Source organism: Polyodon spathula, chromosome 23 (assembly GCF_017654505.1).
Source record: "Polyodon spathula isolate WHYD16114869_AA chromosome 23, ASM1765450v1, whole genome shotgun sequence".
Lineage (NCBI taxonomy): Eukaryota > Metazoa > Chordata > Actinopteri > Acipenseriformes > Polyodontidae > Polyodon > Polyodon spathula.
In genome coordinates this window covers 8658251-8681278 of record NC_054556.1, presented here as the reverse complement: position 1 = coordinate 8681278, position 23028 = coordinate 8658251, and the positions used below count along the sequence as shown (strand labels likewise).

The 23028-nt window shown below is 36.1% G+C and overlaps 1 protein-coding gene across 1 annotated transcript in view; it reads right to left on the bottom strand.

The window, feature by feature from the left end:
- LOC121298132 (contactin-4-like) overlaps positions 1–8663 on the bottom strand; it is a 103920-nt gene extending 95257 nt beyond the window's left edge. Inside the window, exons 1-2 of the mRNA XM_041224998.1 lie at positions 8542–8663; positions 1761–1936 (exon numbers count right to left, since the gene is read on the bottom strand). Of these exons, the coding sequence (XP_041080932.1) occupies positions 1761–1936; positions 8542–8600 (235 nt within the window). The 5' untranslated portion in view covers positions 8601–8663. The remainder of the gene's footprint in view (positions 1–1760; positions 1937–8541) is intronic.
- Between the last annotated feature and the right edge of the window lie 14365 nt (positions 8664–23028).

Sequence of the window (23028 nt, the reverse complement as noted above, 5' to 3'; positions counted from 1 at the left end):
GCTTTACTTTACACATGACTGCACCTTTCCTTTCATGTTGTGATTTTGAAGGGAATTTGAGCTGGCCACAGGGGGAACTACATTAGCCCTGATCAATAAAGATAAAGTGGGAGACAGAAGCTGCTAACAAACCAGTAAAAACGTAAAGGATAACTGTGATGAAGGAAGCACTACTTGTTAATGCAGTATTTAGAAATATTTACATTCATCGAACTATTATTTGCATATGTAACTGAAGTGTTTAATTATAATAAACATGAATTACTTTTAAAATACAAATATAATTTTATTTTTTAGATTCTTCTAAGATCAGCACTAGCAGTTATAATGCAGGTAAGGGGGGTGTAGTGGCAAAAAAAAAAAAAAAAAGTACTGAAGCTGTCCTAAAAATCAATAATGGTACATTATAAACAGCTAACCCTTACTGCATTTTATGTTTAATTGAATTTATTACCAACCGAGTCAAAGTGCACATGCTAACTAATGTTTACCAGCTCTTGAAGTGAATTAAAACATTTACTAACTCAGATGGCGCACTTAAATCAGTTGCTGGAATTATAATAGTAATACATTTACTGTTGTTTTGCAGATACTATTTTCCCCATAAGAAATCCAAACGCTATTTATAAACCTTCCCAGTCAGATTGTAAACTACAAAAGCACTTGAGTGCATTAGAGTGCAACTAGAAAATACAGCATTTTTTTTTCAATGTAAAACAAGTGCTTTATGTAGACCTGTGCTTGTGACAATCTGTGTTAACTGCACATGCAATTAATCATGGCTGGCAATCCCATCAGCTGACAGTTTATCACTGGATAAAAAACAAGGAGGCGCGATTCATTTAATCGTTTTTCAGAGCCTTTGGGCATTTCGATGTACTGTAATACAAAGTACCTTGCTCGCTAGCTTGTGCTGTGAGCTGTCTCCCAGTGAGCAGTTTAATATTAGCTTATCCTTGAATGTAAATGAGTCCACACCCCAAAAGTTTTGCTGACCACTGGCACTAATGCAGATGAAAAAGGACGGGGCAAAGCATGTCACAAATATCACATTAAATGGCAGGCAGTTTGCGCCAGTTTTGCTTCGCTATTTGTTATCAAAATCTGAGGGAAAATATTTTGGCCCTAGCATTACAGGTTTGCCCTGACATCAAAATTTGGGACTATAACTATAAGATACTGTACATTAATACTACTATAACCAATTAACTACATGCTAACTATAACCTGAAGCCGAATAAACAGGGTCACAGACAAGACAAAACAATACAGGATCTAGTTCAACCCTCTAACTCCAGGAAATGCGTTAAAAGTTAGAAGGATCAATACTGGAGTCATTGTCATTTTCTTCTTCTTCAAACAAAAAGAGCTGTGACTATCTTTGCAATACTATACAATATTGAATCAATTTCTGTCCATCTTTATTATCTCCACAATCTGACTGACAAGGTGAGTTTCATTTTGCATCATCAAAATGATGCAACATAGACAGACTACTGTCACAGAGGCTTCTTAAGGGAAACAGCGGTTACATAATGTCATCATCTACAGCTTCCATAGGGAAACAGCATAGCTCAGTGTGAGCCAATAATGGACAGGTACAGCTTTCTACTTGTGATACACCTAATATATTGCTGTATGTGATGGAACAAAATTAAAAATGAGATTACACAGAAGTAAATAATTCTTACACGCATTTCTTACACGTTTCCTTATACAGAACTCCCTGTTGCAAGTAAATAGGACTTATGATTACTCACATGCAAACTGAAGTATGGCTTCTTTGCTGACAATGGTTCCAACAGTATTTGATGCCACACACTGGAATTTTCCAACGTCTTGGTCTTTATTCAGATTTTTGATATGCAAGTGGCCTCCAACCAAACTATAGCGGTAATCCATTCCGGGGTCAATGACTGTTCCATTTAATCTCCACCTAGAGGGCACAAATACAAATAGTAATAAATAAGAATGAATCAAAATGGCCAAAAGATACAGTATGAATGACACATAATACTTGATTGATAATGTTTTTCACCAGAGTATTATAAAATATTATAATATTATAAAATGTACCGGTACTTGTTTTCACTCATTGCCGTATTCTACAGTATAAATGTATATTATTCCACCAACTACATAAATAACAGTATATTTATTTTCATATTTAAATGTGTTTACTTTTTCTGTAAATGTTTAATTGTGTTAAATGTGTGTGTTACCTGAACTTAGGAAAGGGTTCATTTTAGCCTTGTTTTCCATGTGAGAATGTGGTGGCCAATCAATGAATGAATTAATTATTCCATTTGGTTACAATGACGCAGGTGTGTGCATAAAAAAGGTTGCACCTGGCCTGTAAGTTTAGTGCTGTAGAGACTGGGGCGGAGGAAGGAGCGGCGGCAGCAGCAGCAGCAGAGCGTTGCTTCCAAAAGTGGGACTGTGTATTGTTATTATTTGTTAAAAAATCTATTGTTTTGATTTTTGTTAAATTAAAGTGCTTAAGAGCATGGCTATTTCAATGGCTTCCTGATTTGCTGTTGTTTTGCCTGAACACTTGTGCTGAACATTTAGTCATCACTATTGATGAAGTACTTCTAAAACTTCTAGGAATTATGCAGAGATATCATACTTCCGCAAATAGTTAGGAAGTTTTAATTTTAGTTTTAATTCTTTCAGACATTGCTGTCGTTATATTTTTGCTTTCTTTTTTGTACAATAGTTCCTATTGGCTTTTTGTTAGATATTCAACAGACTTAAATTTACTGCTGGCTTACCTTATAGTCCCTTTGCTACAAAGGTTAAAACTACCCGTTTGCCCTTCCTCTAAAAATACGAAAGCTTTTCTTACAATCGAGGCCTGTGACCTACTTGTGTAGCAAGATTAAGACTAGACACTTAAGGCAGGTCACTACACAGGCCTGGCTGCTTTTTTCATTTTCCTTGCCCTTGAGTTCTTTGGAACCACCAAAACCAAGTGCTACAAAAAAAAAAAAAACCTCACACAGAAAATGAACTCCCGGCTGCAGCAATTATGATAGTTAATGATTAATCAAGGGAAGACCTAAGCCTGCAAGCCATAACCCCTGAATCTGTCCTTCGAATCTTCACATTTATTATTGCAGTGATTAAAATTGATGCCCAGCATAACATGCTGTAGACGACAGTCAGCTTCCTAGGAGTGCTGCCAAGTTTAATGCCATTATTCTTGTGACTCATCTCATCATTCTGCATAATAATTTGGTTTAATCATTATAAAGCACTAATTAAAACAAACCGTTCTTCCTTGTGCTGTACAGTTATCTATTCTACACCAGACAACACAATTATTGTAGATGTTAGATGTAATCAGTGCTAAGTATTAATCATTTATGATGGCATAAGATTCTTTAGCACTGTATAGTTAACAGTCCTGTTTTAGACAGCAGGAAAATCAATGACTGGTAAATATTGAAATGGCTTTTTAAAGTTGTGAACCTATAATTATAGCAATTTACACCACACACCAAGACAATACAGCTATGGCCAAAAGGTTTTTCATGACCCTAATTTTGCTTCAGAAAGTGAAACCTGCTGAATAATGTTACGTTAACATATTGAATTGCATACTGCTTTGTAGTTTTCCATATACTTAACAAAAAACTGACAAAAATTGACAAATGTGGCATTCCAAAATCTGAAATGAAATACTGTACTACTATTATGGCTTCTGGTAGACTTTTGCAATACCATTTTGTAGTTTCTTGAAGTACATGATGTTAAATAAAATATTTAAATTATGTTCATATAGTTAAAAAAACAAAAAGATGTCTCAATCCTAAAATGCTAGGTGATGCAAAACTTTGTCCATAGCTGTACATTTCCATTTTCAATACATCCCAAAAGCTTTAAAACAGATGACTGAGCAGGATCTAGGATTTGCCCATTCAGTCCTTATTAGGGACATGTTGTTTTATTTCCTATTTCTGTTATTATACATTTTTCAGGATGGGAGGTATAATTGACGATGCCTACGTGGCAGCTTTTTGCTAAACTGTACTTGATAGCCGTACTTTGCAAACCCTTCATCAACTTCTTGAGACCCTTTCACACTTGTGTAGTTGGTTCACAGGTCAGGTAACAAGAGAGAGTGAGTGGAGGACAGATATATGTTTCATGTATTAAAACAATATAGATACCTTGGGCATTACAGTCAACTTCAGAATACTTAAGCAGTTAGGCATAAGTGTCTTGGGTATGCACTGGATATCTAACTAGGCAAAGGCCTTCGGAGGTGTCCTGGCATCTGAGGAAACTAGGACACCTCAGTGTGCAGTAATCAATGCAAGAAATTAAGCCCCTTGGCAGTATTCATATCAGAAGTACATATACTATAGAAATAAAATACAAACAAAATCAAAAGGCAAGGATTTATGAGGAGCGCAAAGGGAATATGTGCATTTTTAAGGTTTATAAGCAGAGTAAGGGAAGATGAACAATGAATAAGGTAGACAAGGCTGGTGGAAGAGTGAATGATAAGAATTTTTTAAATATATACAACGCTTGTAGCAATACAATTTCCTGCAAACAATGTATCCCCCCCACACAGGAGGTAAAGATGTCCCGCCTCTGCTCATTAATGATTGGACAGCTGCAAAATCAGGGCAGATCTTTGACATTCCCATTGGTTAAACTCCCAACACCTTCAACTGAAACAGAGAATGCCTTCAGGTTTATGTCCCGCCTCTGCTCACTCATGACTGGACACCTGCATAAGAGGGGGTATATCTTTGACTCTCCCATTGGTTAGTCTTACTTAATACCTGCAGCCGAGGCAGAGAACACCTGTTTATGTCCCAACTCCGCTCAATTATTATTGGATTGCCATGGAAAATACAATTCTGCATGATTAAATTGTAAAAAAATTAATCTGCGATCAGCTCTTTATTTGATTAATCGGTCCAATATAATCTAATATATATATTATATATAATCTAAAATATATATAGTGTGTGATCGAGCCTTTGGCTCTCGGGTTTGTTTTGCACGAATTACTAGACCCAACACAGGAACTTTGAATTTTTCAGTGCGTAGTTGCACACTTTTATTTACAAATTAACAAATATACAAACAAAAAAAAAATTAACTCCCACCTGGAGTGCTACACTAAACTTTATTGTTATTATTATTATTATTATTATTATTATTATTATTATTATTAATCCTTAACTAACACTACTGGACAGCTAAGCCTTTTTCCAGTCACAACAGTAAGATCCCTGCAGGCGACACAAAACACGGTACCAATCAACATTCTGCCCCTGGATAAAAAGATATTTTAAGGTTTAGTCTGTAGTTTTTTGTTTTTCTTTTTTACATTGCCTATTGTTTTAACACAACAAACTTGTGACACTGTAATTCAGGTGTCGTTTAGGATATCCTCACTTGAGTGATAAAAATGGTTTACCTGCTGAATCACTCAGCATCGGTCATTTACAACCCTGTGATGCACACTGTATAAAGTATCTGACTACAGGGGAACAGAGTAAGAAGAAACAACATATGATGATATAAAAATTAGTATTCCTCATTTCTGATAAGTGGGTGTGAAAGGCTTGAGGATGCATAATAGTAGAAAAGAATACAGAGATATCCATGAACTGGACAGGAAATGTGTAATGCTATTGTGGTATGTTTTGGAAGACAAGAAGGGCTATTATACCTTGTTGGGGTCACAGAAGTAAAAATGCTAGTTACAATTCGATAGACTAAAGATTTACCAAAGCAGAGACTCACGTTTTCTCTGAATAGGAGGCCAAATCAGAAAAGAGACAGAGATTGATTTTGGTATTTTGGTATTCTGTGATTGACAGAGCTGGGTTAAATGAAGCAGTTAGACCTAGACAGACACGCGTTCTCTGAATGCAACCATTTAAATACAGCAGATGAAATGTTCCAATTCAAGTAAATTATTGGGCAATTATTTTTTAATGAAAAAAAACTTTTTCTATCCCTTTTCCTTAAATAAGTCAATTTTGAGAAGGGCAAACGTTCCCCTCTTTGTTTGCTCAGGAATTAAAGAAGTTACAGTATTTAAAAATTGAGTGTGTATTATTTGAGCTGTATCTAATTCGATCAAAACTGCTTGTTGTAATAGTTGTAAGAGCACTCCCCTGACCTCTCCTCAAGTTGAGAGCAGCTACGTCGGGAGTGTCTGAAACGTGCAAACTGATTAATAAATTTTTAGCAAATATCGTTTCTTAAATCATAATTTTGTCATAACCAAGGTCAGTCTATATATTATATATATATATATATATATATATATATATATATATATATATATATATATATATATATATAGTGTGTGTGTGTGTTTTATCATTTTTAGAATGGTACCTATGCTTTTTTTTTATTTTGATCAGGCTGCACGTGAGGCCACCCTCAGTTAAATGTGATGTCTTCGTAATGTTCACAATAGGAAGGTGACTTATAATGTCAAATATAGTGTACTAGGGAGTTATTATAGACATGCACATCGTCTTGTCTTTTAATATAGGTTTGACTAAAGCTGTTGAGGAATTGGTGTTTACAATGACATTCTCAAACAAAATAAGGGACAGTGTTTTTAAAATCACTTCTATCTGTGTCTTGTGTATCAAAGACCAGATAGAGATATCAGGAGTAAAGCAGCATACAGTTCAATGAGCACATCAACAGAGACAGCTTTATTTACTAAATTGTTTCCTGCCAAACCCTGGCTTTTTATCCAAACATCTAAATCAGCAATGGCACTAATTATAGAATTATGTACCAATATATATCATGGTGCCATCTGGTACATGTGCATATAGAGGGGTTTGCCGAGTTTGCAGAAAGGTCTGTTCGTTTTCTGTTACCTTCTGTGCAATTCACTAGCTTTGTGAAGTCAGGCAGTACAGTATCAGGAACAGACAAAATGAGTACATGAAATGACTAAAACTGGAAGGCTAATTGTTGAGGATTTTACCATTGGCTTTGTCAAATTGCTTATTGTGCATCTTGGTTACCTGTAAGAACACAGGAATAGAGCATTTCAGATGTTTCAAGGCCAGTAACCAGAACTTAGTTATAGCTGAAGGCAGTGTTCTTAATGAACTTCAAACATATTTTTCCCTCTGGGCACCATTAAAGCATTCCTTTAACTTGGCAAATGACCTTTGCAGTTCCTAATGGGACACTTAACAGGACTGTTTAACCTGGCTTCACCCCAGCTATTACTATAAATGGACCAATCATTCCTCTGCCTTGTCTCTGACATTTCCTGATGGATAGTGGATGCAATGACACGATTCACTTCCATCTCATAAGACATACTGTATTAACATGTAATGCACAATTAAATCAAATAAATGGAGTGGGTCAACTTCTGTTACCATAAGATTACATTTTATTGACATATATCCATGTACAATATGTATCAGTCATGTTTGACCCTGAAAAGCATGGTGCTGCCCTTAGGCAGCCAACCACGCAATATAGCAAATTGATTTCTGTGTTGTTTTAAATACTCTTTTTTTTAATACTTTTTTTTTTTTTTAAATACATGTCACACAGTCAACATTTAACATCACTTTCCTAGAATTATCACATTTGGACACGAGTGATACTGTGTCTAAAAATAGATCAGCTGGTCTGGCTCAAATTTCCATCTCCTGTTTTTTCTCAGAAAAGTACATGATCAAAAGCTTAAATGTGGCTGTTGGGATTATATATGCCTAGTATTGCTGCAAAAAAGATGGAAGGATAGAACCCCCCCCCCCCCCCACCCCACACACACACACACACACACCTCCCCAATTTAGAATGTCCAATTATGTTTCCAAGCCACAGCAATCCACATAACAGCTCAGAAAAACTGAAAGCCAGTAGGAGATTTCCAATCCTACAAACAAGTAAAATAGTAAAATTCCTCTTGGGCATGAGTGGATGTCAATAAGCTACAGACTCCTGTAGGACAAAGGCTTGTCCTGCAGGAATCTGTTTTAGGTCACTGTGGAATCACTGTACTGGATTGAGGAGAAACAGTTGATTTTTCCTGACTTAACCTGCAGGAACACCAAAGTCAAAACAATACTTTCTAATAATCCAAAGTAAACAGCAGCCAGGTGTACCTGTTTGAACAAATAGAAGCACACGTTCACAATTTTAATTCAAAGATCTAAAGCAGCTTTTTCATTCGTATTATGGTACAACATGAAATGTATATTTAGCAGGTTTTTTTTTTTTTTTTTTTTCTTGCTTTACTAGGTGTCGACTTTGTATAATTTGTAAAACTGTATACAGGGGCTTAGGGACAGATGCTGTATATACTGTAGTGGTTAAATCGTACATCGGTAGTCCCTTTATGATAAATCAGCACAAGATCAAAATAGAAAATTACATAACACAAAACAAACAAAGAGTCAACCTTTACAGTAGATTATGACCTTGGTGTAACAAAAAAAAACAAAGATCCTTAAATTCCTCTGCTATTGGAATCCATTTTATGTTAACATCTCTGTTCATAATTTAAGTGTATTGTACCTGTAGTACGGTGGTGGATTGCCTTTTGCTTCACAATTAAAAGCAACTTTATTATCCATGGAATCAACTGGAAAAACAATGCTCTTGGGCTGCAGTGAGAAGGATGGTCCGTGTAGGGCACTGTTGTCTGTGGGAAGGAAGAAAGTAATCTAGATTAGATTACACTAGCAGTCTGCTTGCAAAATAGGCAATTAGTCAAAGAAAACAACAGGCAAACAGTGGTAAACCATTAGGGGAGCAAACCACAGGCAGACAACCCATATCAATTCATTCAAAATGTCAAAGTGCCACAACAGTAATGAGAATTAAATGCAGAACCTCACGAAACGCTGTGGGTTAATAGGTCTGCATTTCAATCTTAAGAGTTTTGCCTAAGCATGCAACCCTATTAAAGTGCCTTTTATCAACCTATCCCTCCATCAGAAATACTTTCAGAGGGGTATAGGGGCAATCAGTACTATGTCAGTATAATTGACGTAACATGGCTACATTTTACCTTCATTTAAATACGCTTCACAAGTATGATGACAAGCTCCATTAATCCTAAAGATGTCTTGTTTTCAACTGTTCTTTAACTTGCTAAAAGAACCTCAACGCATGAGTTAGCTCACATCAAAAAGCCTACAAGATCAAATTTAAATGACAGTTCTACTAATGATCGTACCATTGGCCTCAGATCTGATCATATTTAATTTCAGGTTCATCCATCACCTTGGCCAACTCAATAGTATCCACATAATAGACTAATACCACGTATTTTTATGTCCGCAGTTATATGACAAACCCACATCCCTATGTAGTTGTATTATGATTCTAAACCCATCTCCAACAATAACACAAGCCAGTATAGAAACTATATACTGCATATTAACTGTGGTTAAACTTTTGGTGGGTTCAAATATCATTTCATTCGAAAGCTTTAAGCTCTAATGAAGATTTATATTTTTTATAAAACACTGTATGGTTAGCAAAATGGTGTGAGTAAAACAAGCATTGCTAAAATAAAAACTAAATATTTCTCTGTATAGACAAAAGGAACTTTTTTATGTTAGGTCAGACAGGGTGTATACACTACATCTTTTCTAATGTAAACAGTTGTCTTCAGTATTCTGGCTATGTTTGCATATACTAGTCTGTGTTCTGTGCAGTGGAATAACACTTATTTGACATTAGGGATTTTACCCTTTTTTGTTTTCAAGAAACGTGTTAAGCATATACTAAGGTTTTGTTTGGTTTTATCACATCTAGAACTCAGTGTGAGCTTACATAAGTAACAGGTATTATTTTATAAAATATCAAAGTTACAGATAAGTAGGTCGATTCAAGCAGATGTTCTTGGAAAGAGTACAGACAAACTCTGGCTCACTTGTATTCTTAAGGCAAATAAAAGACAGCCCACTGAGGTTCAACTGAGTAGAAGAATTCCCAATTGAAGTCCCAACACTGACAGTAAACCTATTTTAAAATAACAGGGTTATCAGTCTACATACAAGTGTCCTACCAGTATGACTTGTTCTCTTGTTTTACATATACTTTGCTTAAACCATATAAATAGTGTTTAGTGTCGAGCCCCAATGCAAATGTATATCCAGACTCCTTATGAATCTGTCCAACAACTGAAATGTTTCCACTGTGGACAGAGGGAGCAGCACTAACTGAAAGCTTTTAAACACCCACACGTTTTCTAACACTTTAACTTCAACCCCGGCTGAACAACTTTAGCAAAAAACAGAAAAGCAACACATCGGCAGAGCCCTTTATTAAAAAGTAAAAGTTTTGATTTAATCGCACCCCCCCCCCCAAGAACATTTAGTAAAAAAATTGATTAAAAAAGTGCAAGTATACAATGCCATACATGTTACATACTGCAGGTTTTCAGCAGAACTTAACAATCCTGCAACACCATCAAGCCAACAGATACACTTTGTGACAAACATTCTCAATATGTAGGTTCCACCCACACATAAACCTCCTGGGGATTTTTCTGAAATGTTTTTTTTTTTTTTATGGTCATGTGGTAGAGGTAAAGCAATTGGACAAGCCAGGGGAGCTGAATGAAGTCTCAGGTGCATTTTTCAAACTAGTCCCTGATTCTCCTGCACTGTCAGATAGGTGAGCAGTTGTTTTGACAGTTCTCATCACCCTTCAAGAAAGAAATGTATTATATTGCGTCTGCCTTGATATTGAGCTACGTCCCCCAATGTAAGCTAAATGTAGAGGGGTTGCGAAATGAAGGTTGTTATTTGAAATCAATATGGATATGGAGTATTGGGTTGTATGCTGCTGACTTTCATTTAACATTCAGTAATGAGCATAGGTGAATCTTTGAAACATAAGATTGGATTTTAGCTCCTTAAAGGAGGGAGCTGCCTGCTATTAACAAGGGATTTACATTTGACTGTTTGAACGTTTGGTGTCTGTGACTTACATTCCACCCACCAGGACAGTACGTAATCACAAGTCTCAGTACACTTAATCAAACCCCAAAGTGATATGCAACACACTTGTTTAAGCTTGGGGAGGATGTGATTTCCACCAGCCACACTACCTAGAGAGCAACAACCTGGTGTGCTTAACCAGCTATGCATCAAGGCTAACCAAGAGTGCCCTTGTACTACAGCCAGACGTTATCCAGTCAGATATGACCATTTATCTTTAAACTAAGCTACGCACAATGGTGCCAGCTAGAGTTCCCCAAAACAGATGCTCCAGCCCTTGGGAGAGTGAAAGCAAAACAATACTAGAATTTAGAAGAGCCATCTCACACCTGCTGCCTTCACTGAAGGAATAGGTACAGTAGACAAAGTCATACACCCAAGCTAGACTGACCTCATCAGATACTCAATAATGACCACACATGCAGTAGAATATAGAAAGAAACAAATAATACATGCATGTCTGTAACACATGCCTACTTGATTCTCAGAATCTGTATTTAAAGATATTTTTGTGTTAAAAATGTAAAACTTGACTTTGACAAGAATGTAATAAATGTATGTGGCTGAAAAGTGGTCTAAATTTTAAACTATTAAAATAATGGATTATGTTATTGAAGGACGTTACTGCTATTCTACATGTGTGTACTATGGGTTTTAGTTGTTTGGCCCCATTGCTGAATTCATCAAATAACAGGGGCAAGCCCATCTCACCGCCAAGGGAGCAATGATTCCGTCATTCCACCTAACACTATACGACATTCACAATATAATTGCCTCTCAAGAGGAACACCACAGGTGAATGCCGTCTAGAGTATCTAATAACTAATTTATTCTGAAACAGTATAGACTATCATTAATATTTTTAATGAACAAGTTTTCATTGTTGTTTTGGCAAAGCTTGATAGCAATGTCCCTATTAAGGTCTGTCTTGGACAAATACTAAAAACTAAGTAAATGTAAACAGAAAACTGCTTTCCATAAAGATAGAAGAGTTACACAGTTTTTTTTTTTTTTTTTAAATCAGGTGCAAAGGCAAATCTGAGTGGAATAGAATAATGTAAAACTAGTAAGAAACAACTTAGTGAAAGGAAGGAGTAATTAAATATTGCACTATTAACGTCAATAGGTTTCACTCGAAAAAATGTTCTTTGCCTTTGTACTGGCATCAGAATAGAACACTAACTATTGTAGGCATGACAATAATAGGTACTTACTTAAACAAAAAAAAACATCTTAACACTACATTTCCTTCTAGGGGTCACACACAGCATGCTCACGAATGTGAGCTGTCTTGAATTGTTCAGCCTCGCTTCGTGTTCTGTTATAAAATAGAATAAGTTTCAATAGCAAACTAGTTAAAATTGTTATTGTACTACAACATTAAACTTAGCTTAAATTAAACCTCAACTTGGACAACATGTCTTTAAATAAAAAAAATAATGTATTTAAATGTAAATAACAGAAGGTATACCAACAGGCTTTTATCAAGGACAAAAAACATGCAAAGAAATTGAACTCCAATAACAATGAAAGCTGGAACTTCAGCAAGGGATTCTGGGAATATGTTGCAATGTTGTCCTGTTTACTGGAGATCAATTAATACACTTAACTTCCAGCTAAACACCTACTTGCAAAGTGACTTAGACAAGCTCAGGCAATATACCGTCTGCTGTTATTAATGAAGAAAAAATGCATTTTAAAAGTAGGCTAATGAATGAATGTGCCTTTCTCAGGAGGCTGACTGGAGGGTCAATTAGGTATGATGCAACCTCTCCAATGTCTCTGTTGTTGGTTGCTTCAGGCATTTTGCTTTCTCATGAGTCGTTATGCACTATAATGCAATCTATACCATGTAACTTTCTTTTAACCTTCTGCGAGAACAGTTACTGCAACAAAGCAAGCAGTTGATGTAACAGTGACTTGACAATGAAGCCTTTCTAGCTTTATTAGTTATATACATCTGTCCAATGAACATGTCATTTGTCATTATTGTCATTTATTTTTATTATTATTATTATTATTATTATTATTATTATTATTATTATTATTATTAGTCATAGTAATCATAGTAGTATGGCCTGTACTGCTATATACACCCATGCTGTTGTTATAAACATAGAATTGTATTATTTTCTTCTAAACATTTTATTTTCCTGCATATTTCCAGAAGGAGTAAATACCCAAGTGATTCACCATAATCCCACATTTATTTAAAACATATAAAACCAGTAAGCTCACTTTTATCAAAAACCATTAAAATAATCACTGCCACAAGGCAAAGGGAAAGAACAAGGCTGTGCTAATGACTAGATATAATCTACAGCTATGGCCAAATCTTTAACTTCAACCTACGTAATTAACTAATTTAGATTCATGAAGTTATATTAAACCCACTGAATAATATTACGTGAACATATTGAATTACATACCGCTTTGTAGTTTTTCAAATTAAAAAATGTGACATTTCAAAATCTAACAAATACTTCACTGCTATTATGGCTTCTTATGGCTTCTTGTAGAGTTTTGCGATATCATTTTCTAGTTTCTTTTACAAATTATGTTCATATAGTTTGTTTTTTTATTATTATTAGTGCGTCTCAATACTAAAATTTTAGGTGATGCAAAACTTTTGAACATAGCTGTCTACAAATAAAAAAGTGCCATTTATTCTGATAATGTATAGCCCAACTGTCAACAAAATTGGCAATTATAGACAATACTGCAACAATCACATTTGTTAGAATGTCAGGATCTCCGCAAACAGCAGCAATACTATTCAAAGCTATTTGAAACAGGAAGATAAACACATCAATGCATCATTGTTCTCTTCCAATATGCTTCCAGTTTCAAAGCAATGTTTGCTTTCAAGCACTGAAAAAAGCTGTTGCTCTGTCACCGTGCTCTCATGCTTCAGCATGGTTAAAAATCAATTTACTACCAAAGTGACAATTATCATCACACAAACTGGTTGAAATTCCATTTGCAGTTGAAAGAAACAGAGAAAAGTAAAGGGAAGCACAATGTAAATACTGGGAAAAACACACTGAAAAAATAAATAAATAAATAAATAATTGTTATAACCGATTTAAATATATATATATATATATATATATATATATATATATATATATATATATATATATTGTTTATAATTTTGTATTGTTTATATTTGTTAAACATAATATGCATTTGTATTGCCTGTAATTTACAGTACTCTTTTCGTCTACTTTTTATCTGTTATGTTGCAGTGTTATACCCTGCATAGGACCAGTCTGCCCAGCAATGGGATTATTGTTATAATTTAATTATTTAGCAGACGCTTTTATCCAAAGTGACTTACAAAATACAAAAGTATATACAGTACTGTGCAAAAGTTTTAGGCAGGTGTGAAAAAATGCTGGAAAGTAAGAATGCTTTCAAAAATAGCTATGTTAATAGCTTATATTTATCAATTAACAAAATGCAAAGTGAGTGAACAGAAGAAAAATCTACATCAAATCAATATTTGGTGTGACCACCCTTTGCCTTCAAAACAGCATCAATTCTTCTAGGTACACTTGCACACAGTTTTTGAAGAAACTCGGCAGGTAGGTTGGCCCAAACATCTTGGAGAACTAACCACAGTTCTTCTGTGGATTTAGGCAGCCTCAGTTGCTTCTCTCTCTTCATGTAATCCCAGACAGACTCGATGATATAGAGATCAGTTCTCTGTGGGGGCCATACCATCACTTCCAGATCTCCTTGTTCTTCTTTACGCTGAAGATAGTTCTTAATGACTTTTGCTGTATGTTTGGGGTCATTCTCATGCTGCAGAATAAATTTGGGGCCAATCAGATGCCTCCCTGATGGTACTGCATGATGGATAAGTATCTGCCTGTACTTCTCAGCATTGAGGAGATCATTATTTCTGACCAAATCCCTAACTCCATTTGCAGAAATGCAGCCCCAAACTTGCAAGGAACCTCCACCATGCTTCACTGTTGCCTGCCGACACTCATTCGTGTACCGCTCTCCAGCCCTTCAGTGAACAAACTGCCTTCTGCTACAGCCAAATATTTCAAATTTAGACTCATCAGTCCAGAGCACCTGCTGCCATTTTTCTGCACCCCAGTTCCTGTGTTTTCGTGCATAGTTGAGTTGCTTGGCCTTGTTTCCAAGTCGGAGGTATGACTTTTTGGCCACAAGTCTTCCATGAAGGCCACTTCTGTCCAGACTTCTCCGGACAGTAGATGGGTGTACCAGGGTCCCACTGTTTTCTGCCAATTCTGAGCTGATGGCACTGCTGGACATCTTCCGATTGCGAAGGGAAGTAAGCATGATGTATCTTTCATCTGCTGAAGTAAGTTTCCTTGGCCGACAACTGCGTCTACAGTCCTCAACGTTGCCCGTTTCCTTGTGCTTCTTCAAAAAAGCTTGGACAGCACATTTGGAAACCCCTGTCTGCCTTGAAATTTCTGCCTGGGAGAGACCTTGCTGATGCAGTATAACTACCTTGTGTCTTGTTGCTGTGCTCAGTCTTGCCATGGTGTATGACTTTTGACAGTAAACTGTCTAAAGCAACCTCACCTTGTTAGCTGAGTTTGGCTGTTCCTCACTCAGTTTTATTCCTCCTACACAGCTGTTTCTGTTTCAGTTAATGATTGTGTTTCAACCTACATATTGAATTGATGATCATTAGCACCTGTTTGGTATAATTGTTTAATCATATACATGACTATATGCCTACAAAATCCCTGACTTTGTTCAAGTGTACCTAGAAGAATTGAAGCTGTTTTGAAGGCAAAGGGTGGTCACACCAAATATGGATTTGATTTAGATTTTTCTTCTGTTCACTCATTTTGCATTTAGCTAATTGATAAATATAATCTATTAACATGTCTATTTGTGAAAGCATTCTTACTTTACAGCATTTTTTCACACCTGCCTAAAACTTTTGCACAGTACTGTATATACTTTTGTATTTTGTAAGTCACTTTGGATAAAAGCGTCTGCTAAATAATTAAATTATAACAATAATCCCATTGCTGGGCAGACTGATCCTATGCAGGGTATAACACTGAAACATAACAGATAAAAAGTAGACGAAAAGAGAGCAAATTTTTTTAAAGCATTTTAAAATCAAATTTATTTTCACTGTCTCACCTGTATCCCAAAAGTCTTATCTCATTTTCCTGTCTGAGCCAGGCCTTAAGGCAGAAAAGCAAACCTCTTTACAACCCAAATAAATACTAATCTTAAATTCAATACAAGCTGACAGTAAATGAATTTGCTGAGCTTACTTCAGCATGAATAAAAAATCACAGGAGTCGACTACATGAGGGTATATATTTGCTAGTCCCAGGTGCCACTAGAGTGATTCACAGTGTAAGCCTCTAATAAAAAAGCACAACATTTGGGGTTTCTTTAATGGCTCTTGCCTTACTGCCTGTACTCCCTTTAGGCTAATATTTACTGAAGAAGGAAAAAAAAGGGCAGATGTCCTTGATTTTTATGCCATTTTAGTTCTTGAACAACAATACTGATTACACTATGTAACATGATTTTTGTTCCTGGGTACTAAGTGTTATTTCCTAATTGGTTATGCCTCAAAAGTATAGAAAATGGCTATTATTCCCCACAAACTTTGCTTTTGTGACCAGGACAGTGATATTTCAAAATATCACTATTTCCAATGGGAAAATGGGCAAATGTGTGTCTTTTCGTTCACATAAAGTCAGAAAAAAACAACATATGAATCCAAATTAGCATGTCTTTATACTAAAGTAATACAAAGATGACTACAAAAGATTTAGAAGTGAGTAGTTTTTCGAGATTTACAATTATACTGTATTTACAGTATAATTGTAAATCTCGAAAAACTACTCATTACAAAAGATTTAGAAGTGAGTAGTTTTTCGTGTGGATGGAGGAACACCAGATCAAGACCCTGTCATGGCCAGCCCAATCTCCAGACCTGAACCCCATTGAAAACCTCTGGAATGTGATCAAGAGGAAGATGGATGGTCACAAGCCATCAAACAAAGCCGAGCTGCTTGAATTTTTGCACCAGGAATGGCATAAAGTCACCCAACATCAATGTGAAAGGCTGGTGGAGAGCATGCCAAGACGCATGAAAGCTGTGCTTCAAAATCAGGGTTATTCCACCACATATTGATTTCTGAACTCTTCCTAAGTTAAAACATTAGTATTGTGTTGATTAAAAACGAATCTGAACTTATTTTCTTTGCATTATTCGAGGTCTGACAACACTGCATCTTTTTTGTTATTTTGACCAGTTGTCATTTTCTGCAAATAAATGCTCTAAATAACAATATTTTTATTTGGAATTTGGGAGAAATGTTGTCAGTAGTTTATAGAATAAAACTAAAATATTCATTTTACCCAAACACATACCTATAAATAGTAAAACCAGAGAAACTGATAATTTTGCAGTGGTCTCTTAATTTTTTCCAGAGCTGTATGTGTATGTATATATATATATATATATATATATATATATATATATATATATATATATATATATATATATATATATATATCCAAGTTATATCTTGTATATTCAACGTAGAAAAATATGGTGGATAGTGAATATACATTTCATATTCAGCCTACATATAGAAGATATGTACTGCATGTGCATTGGGACAGCTGTCTGCACTCTTTTCAGCATGGCTTGAGGTCATGGAAAGCATACTTAAATAAATAAATAAATAATCTTCAAAGCTTTCAAAGCTAGAGACTGGTTGGAGTAAAAATTCCAGACCCCAAGGGTTGGCATCCCAGTAGCTGTGTAGGTCAGGTGACTTTGCTTAACTATACTGTTTCCTTTGAGAGGTCATAGGGGAATAGCCTCAAAGCGCTGACGATCTGAATGAACACATCATTGCTGCTTTCTGTGACCTCAAGCCAGAGTGAAAAGTGTGCCATTCAGTATCAGGCTGACCACAGGAGTGTTAGGGGAACAAAGGTATATGCAGGGCTAGGACACAGTGGCCTTGTTTAATAAGCACTGTCTTGGCTGCCTATGGTGGCCATACACCATAGTGACATATTTATCTAAAGATATGGCAATCCATATCTTTAATGCAGAACTACCCATTGTTGTTGATTTGCACATGAGTAATTTGTTATTTCTGTTTCGGAGCTTTTTCTATTTTTTTATTTCACAGTAGACAGGAGATAGCCAAGAATGTCAATGTGGCAGAACGTGATGACATAAATCTTCAAATTTCACAGTTTCCATAATACAGAGTTATCCAATTTGAAAACCAACTTGAGACACAGTGTTTTGAAGCCTTTGGAAGGCGAGGCTACATTTCTGATAATTTAATGTTTCCCTTTCATGGGTCACAGCTCTGTAGAGCAAAACTGGTAGAAATACTGTCAACAAAGGAAGGCAGTGAATGAACAATAAACAGCACTGATTTCAAAACCACAAGCTAAACAATTCTAAACATCTCAGAATACTGTGTCCTTACATCTTCTGACATGCTGTACATATGTATATGAGGGCCAAACAGACTCTCTACTCAAAGTAAAATTCATAGCACATGTGAAATGGAAAATACCTAATAACTTGTTCTTTGGTTTTAGTCTAATATTACTTTTCTGTGGAAAGTATGGATAACGTGCTTCAAAACTGCTGTATAATTTTGTCATAAAACCACCAGAAGAGCTACATTAAAGTATATGCTTCACAAAATAAAGATCCTTCTCCCACTAAGCATTTCATTTCTAAACATCTTACCGTGCCAATATCTAAATACGGTTGAGCTAGAGCGGTGGTCCTCAAAGTCGTGCCAGTGGGCAAATTCGTGCCCGCGAAGCCAGGGCAGCGTGCCTGCTGCAGCTGTTCTTGAATTATGGGTCGTGAACACATTCCTGGCGGGTCGCAGCGTGGGAAAATAAAGAACGCTTTTAACACGTTTTCCAACAAAAGCGCCACAGCAGTCCGTTGACAGTGCTGCTCGATTATGCTGTGCTTGTACATACGCGACTTTTTCCTGAATGGCTTTTGCGATACGATCGACCAACTGAATAGCTGCGTTGTCTCAAGTGCAGGTACTAACTGTAAGTTTAACCAATAGGAGAGTCAAATATCTGCAAAGTTTTACGAAGCTGTCCAATCATAAGAAAGAAGAGGCCGTTCACGGTATTTGCATGAAAATTGAAAGCGAGTGAGTAGCCAATGGGAAAGTGAAAGATCCGTCAGCTGTCCAATCATTCGTGAGCAGAGGCGGGGTGTTAATATGCCGGGTAAGCACTGAATTTCGTCGACTGTTATTAAGAAAAATAATACATTTCAGTATTTAGAATTTAATTTCTCTCTATTTTTTTTATTTCACCAGACAAGGGAAACACCGTAGTCCATTTAGTTATGAATCCACTTTCTCTGAATAATTGAACTGGAGATGAGCGATCTTTAAAACAGTAGTGTTGACAGATTTGTTACATTGAAACAAAGCGAGACACTTATGAACACTATTTTTTATTTTAGTTCATTCACGGTTATTTGTGTAAAGATGCAATTTAAAAAAAATATTTGCATTGCGTATTTTATGTAAATTATTTAAGAATAAGCGCAGCACGCATTAATACCTGAGGCTTGGCCTTATTAGAGTGCCTTCTTGCGACATTATATATATATATAAAGGCAGTGTGTAAGATCCTATGGAATAGTCAGCGTGCCCACAAACAGCCAAGTAAGATCAATTTATGCCCGTGTCAAAATTACTTTGAGGACCGCTGAGCTAGAGGGATATAATCGCCGTGAGAGGCTCCGATCTGCAGCACTATACTCTTGGGGGTGTTTTGGGGGCTTGAATACAGTACAGTTACTGACAGTTACCGAGAGCCTATTAAGTGGGAGTTGGGAGGGCAAGAAAGTACTGTACCAGCGAATCAGGAGTGTGTATTGGTTGCTATGGGGCGGGGACAAGAAGAGGAGAGAGAACTGTAGTTAAGTGTGATGCAGTTATTTTTCGTAATGAAAAATATTACCTCTGAATATCGGTTTGATTTCTGTTAAAACTAAAATACATACATAGCCAGAGTTACACGTTTATTTATTTTTTGAGCAGGAGTACAAAAAAATAATTTTATGTTTCTTTATTGAGAGTGGCGTTTATTCGATGGCGACTAATGTAATGCGGTAATTGTGCTGTAATATTAAGTATATAAGTATATAAGCAATAAGACCCTCCACATCGGGCATTGCCAGGCATTTTAGTCGACTTTGTCATCCAACCGGTCAGATAATGCCTAGTAATGCCCTTTGTGTCTGGTCTTGTTGACACACACACACACGCGGCTTTACTTAAGAACATAAGAACATGAGAAAGTTTACAAACGAGAGGAGGCCATTCGGCCCATCTTGCTCGTTTGGTTGTTAGTAGCTTATTGATCCCAGAATCTCATCAAGCAGCTTCTTGAAGGATCCCAGGGTGTCAGCTTCAACAACATTACTGGGGAGTTGATTCCAGACCCTCACAATTCTCTGTGTAAAAAAGTGCCTCCTATTTTCTGTTCTGAATGCCCCTTTGTCTAAACTCCATTTGTGACCCCTGGTCCTTATTTCTTTTTTTCAGGCTGAAAAAGTCCCTTGGGTCGACACTGTCAATACCTTTTAGAATTTTGAATGCTTGAATTAGGTCGCCACGTAGTCTTCTTTGTTCAAGACTGAACAGATTCAATTCTTTTAGCCTGTCTGCATATGACATGCCTTTTAAGCCTGGAATAATTCTGGTCGCTCTTCTTTGCACTCTTTCTAGAGCAGCAATATCTTTTTTATAGCAAGGTGACCAGAACTGCACACAATATTCAAGATGAGGTCTTACTAGTGTATTGTACAGTTTTAATATTACTTCCCTTGATTTAAATTCAACATTTTTCACAATGTATCCGAGCATCTTGTTAGCCTTTTTTATAGCTTCCCCACATTGTCTAGATGAAGACATTTCTGAGTCAACAAAAACTCCTAGGTCTTTTTCATAGATTCCTTCTCCAATTTCAGTATCTCCCATATGATATTTATAATGTACATTTTTATTTCCTGCGTGCAGTACCTTACACTTTTCTCTATTAAATGTCATTTGCCATGTGTCTGCCCAGTTCTGAATCTTGTCTAGATCATTTTGAATGACCTTTGCTGCTGCAACAGTGTTTGCCACTCCTCCTACTTTTGTGTCGTCTGCAAATTTAACAAGTTTGCTTACTATACCAGAATCTAAATCATTAATGTAGATTAGGAATAGCAGAGGACCTAATACTGATCCCTGTGGTACACCACTGGTTACCACACTCCATTCTGAGGTTTTTCCTCTAATCAGTACTTTCTGTTTTCTACATGTTAACCACTCCCTAATCCATGTACATGTGTTTCCTTGAATCCCAACTGCGTTCAGTTTGAGAATTAATCTTTTGTGTGGGACTTTGTCAAAAGCTTTCTGGAAATCTAAATAAACCATGTCATATGCTTTGCAATTATCCATTATCGATGTTGCATCCTCAAAAAAATCAAGCAAGTTAGTTAGACACGATCTCCCTTTCCTAAAACCATGTTGACTGTCTCCCAGGACCCTGTTACCAGATAGGTAATTTTCCATTTTGGATCTTATTATAGTTTCCATAAGTTTGCATATAATAGAAGTCAGGCTTACTGGTCTGTAGTTACCTGGTTCAGTTTTGTTTCCCTTTTTGTGGATCGGTATTATGTTTGCAATTTTCCAGTCTGTCGGTACCACCCCTGTGTCAAGAGACTGCTGCATGATCTTGGTTAGCGGTTTGTAAATTACTTCTTTCATTTCTTTGAGTACTACTGGGAGGATCTCATCCGGCCCAGGGGATTTGTTTATTTTAAGAGCTCCTAGTCCCTTTAACACTTCTGCCTCAGTTATGCTAAAGTTATTTAAAACTGGATAGGAACTGGATGACATGTGGGGCATGTTGTCAGTATCTTCCTTTGTAAAAACTTGTGAAAAAGTAATCATTTAATATATTTGCTATTTTTTTTTCTTCATCTACGATTTTGCCATTTGTATCTCTTAAACATTTAATCTCCTCTTTGAATGTTCTCTTGCTGTTGTAATATTGGAAAAACATTTTGGAATTGGTTTTAGCTCCCTTAGCAATGTTAATTTCTATTTCTCTCTTGGCCTTTCTAACTTCCTTTTTGACTTGCGTTTGCAGTTCTGTGTACTCTTTCTGCATACTTTCTTTTTGGTCCTTTTTTAATGCTCTGTAAAGTGCCTTTTTTCGCTGAATATTTTTTTTTAATTGATCTATTAAACCATTTTGGCAATTTAGTTTTACATTTAGATTTGTCTACTTTAGGGATGTAATTGTTTTGCGCCTCTAGTACTACATTTTTGAAGAACAACCATCCTTCTTCTGTGGGTGTTTTCTCTATTTTACTCCAATCTACTTCTGTTAGTCTCTGTTTCATACCTTCATAGTTTGCTTTTCTAAAATTGTAAACCTTAGCTTTAGTCATTACTTTGGGGGTTTTAAAAAACACTTCAAATGAGACCATGTTGTGGTCTGAGTTTGCCAGTGGTTCTCTGACCTCTGTTTTAGTTATTCTATCTTCGTTATTTGAAAAGACTAAATCAAGGCATGCCTCCCCTCTAGTCGGTGCCTTGACAAATTGTGTTAGGAAGCAGTCATTTGTCATTTCCACCATTTCTATTTCATCCTTTGTGCTACCCACCGGGTTTTCCCATTTTATTTGGGGGAAGTTGAAATCCCCCATTAGTATGGCTTCTCCTTTGCTACACGCACTTCTAATGTCATTGTATAACAGATTACTTTATCCAACTCTATCTTCAAAAGACTTTGGTCAAATAGAACATGACAAATAATAATTTATTCTCCAATAAGTCACAATATTTTGATATGTACAGTATAGTAGGAATTAAAAAGCATTTCTGTTTTAAATATCATGCTGATTTAAAATAAAGTTAATATAGCTCTAGCTTTACTTTTGAGTCCCTGTAACTCTACAAGAAAAAGTAAATCCAATTAATCTTATTCCCAACATTAAAGGCCTGTG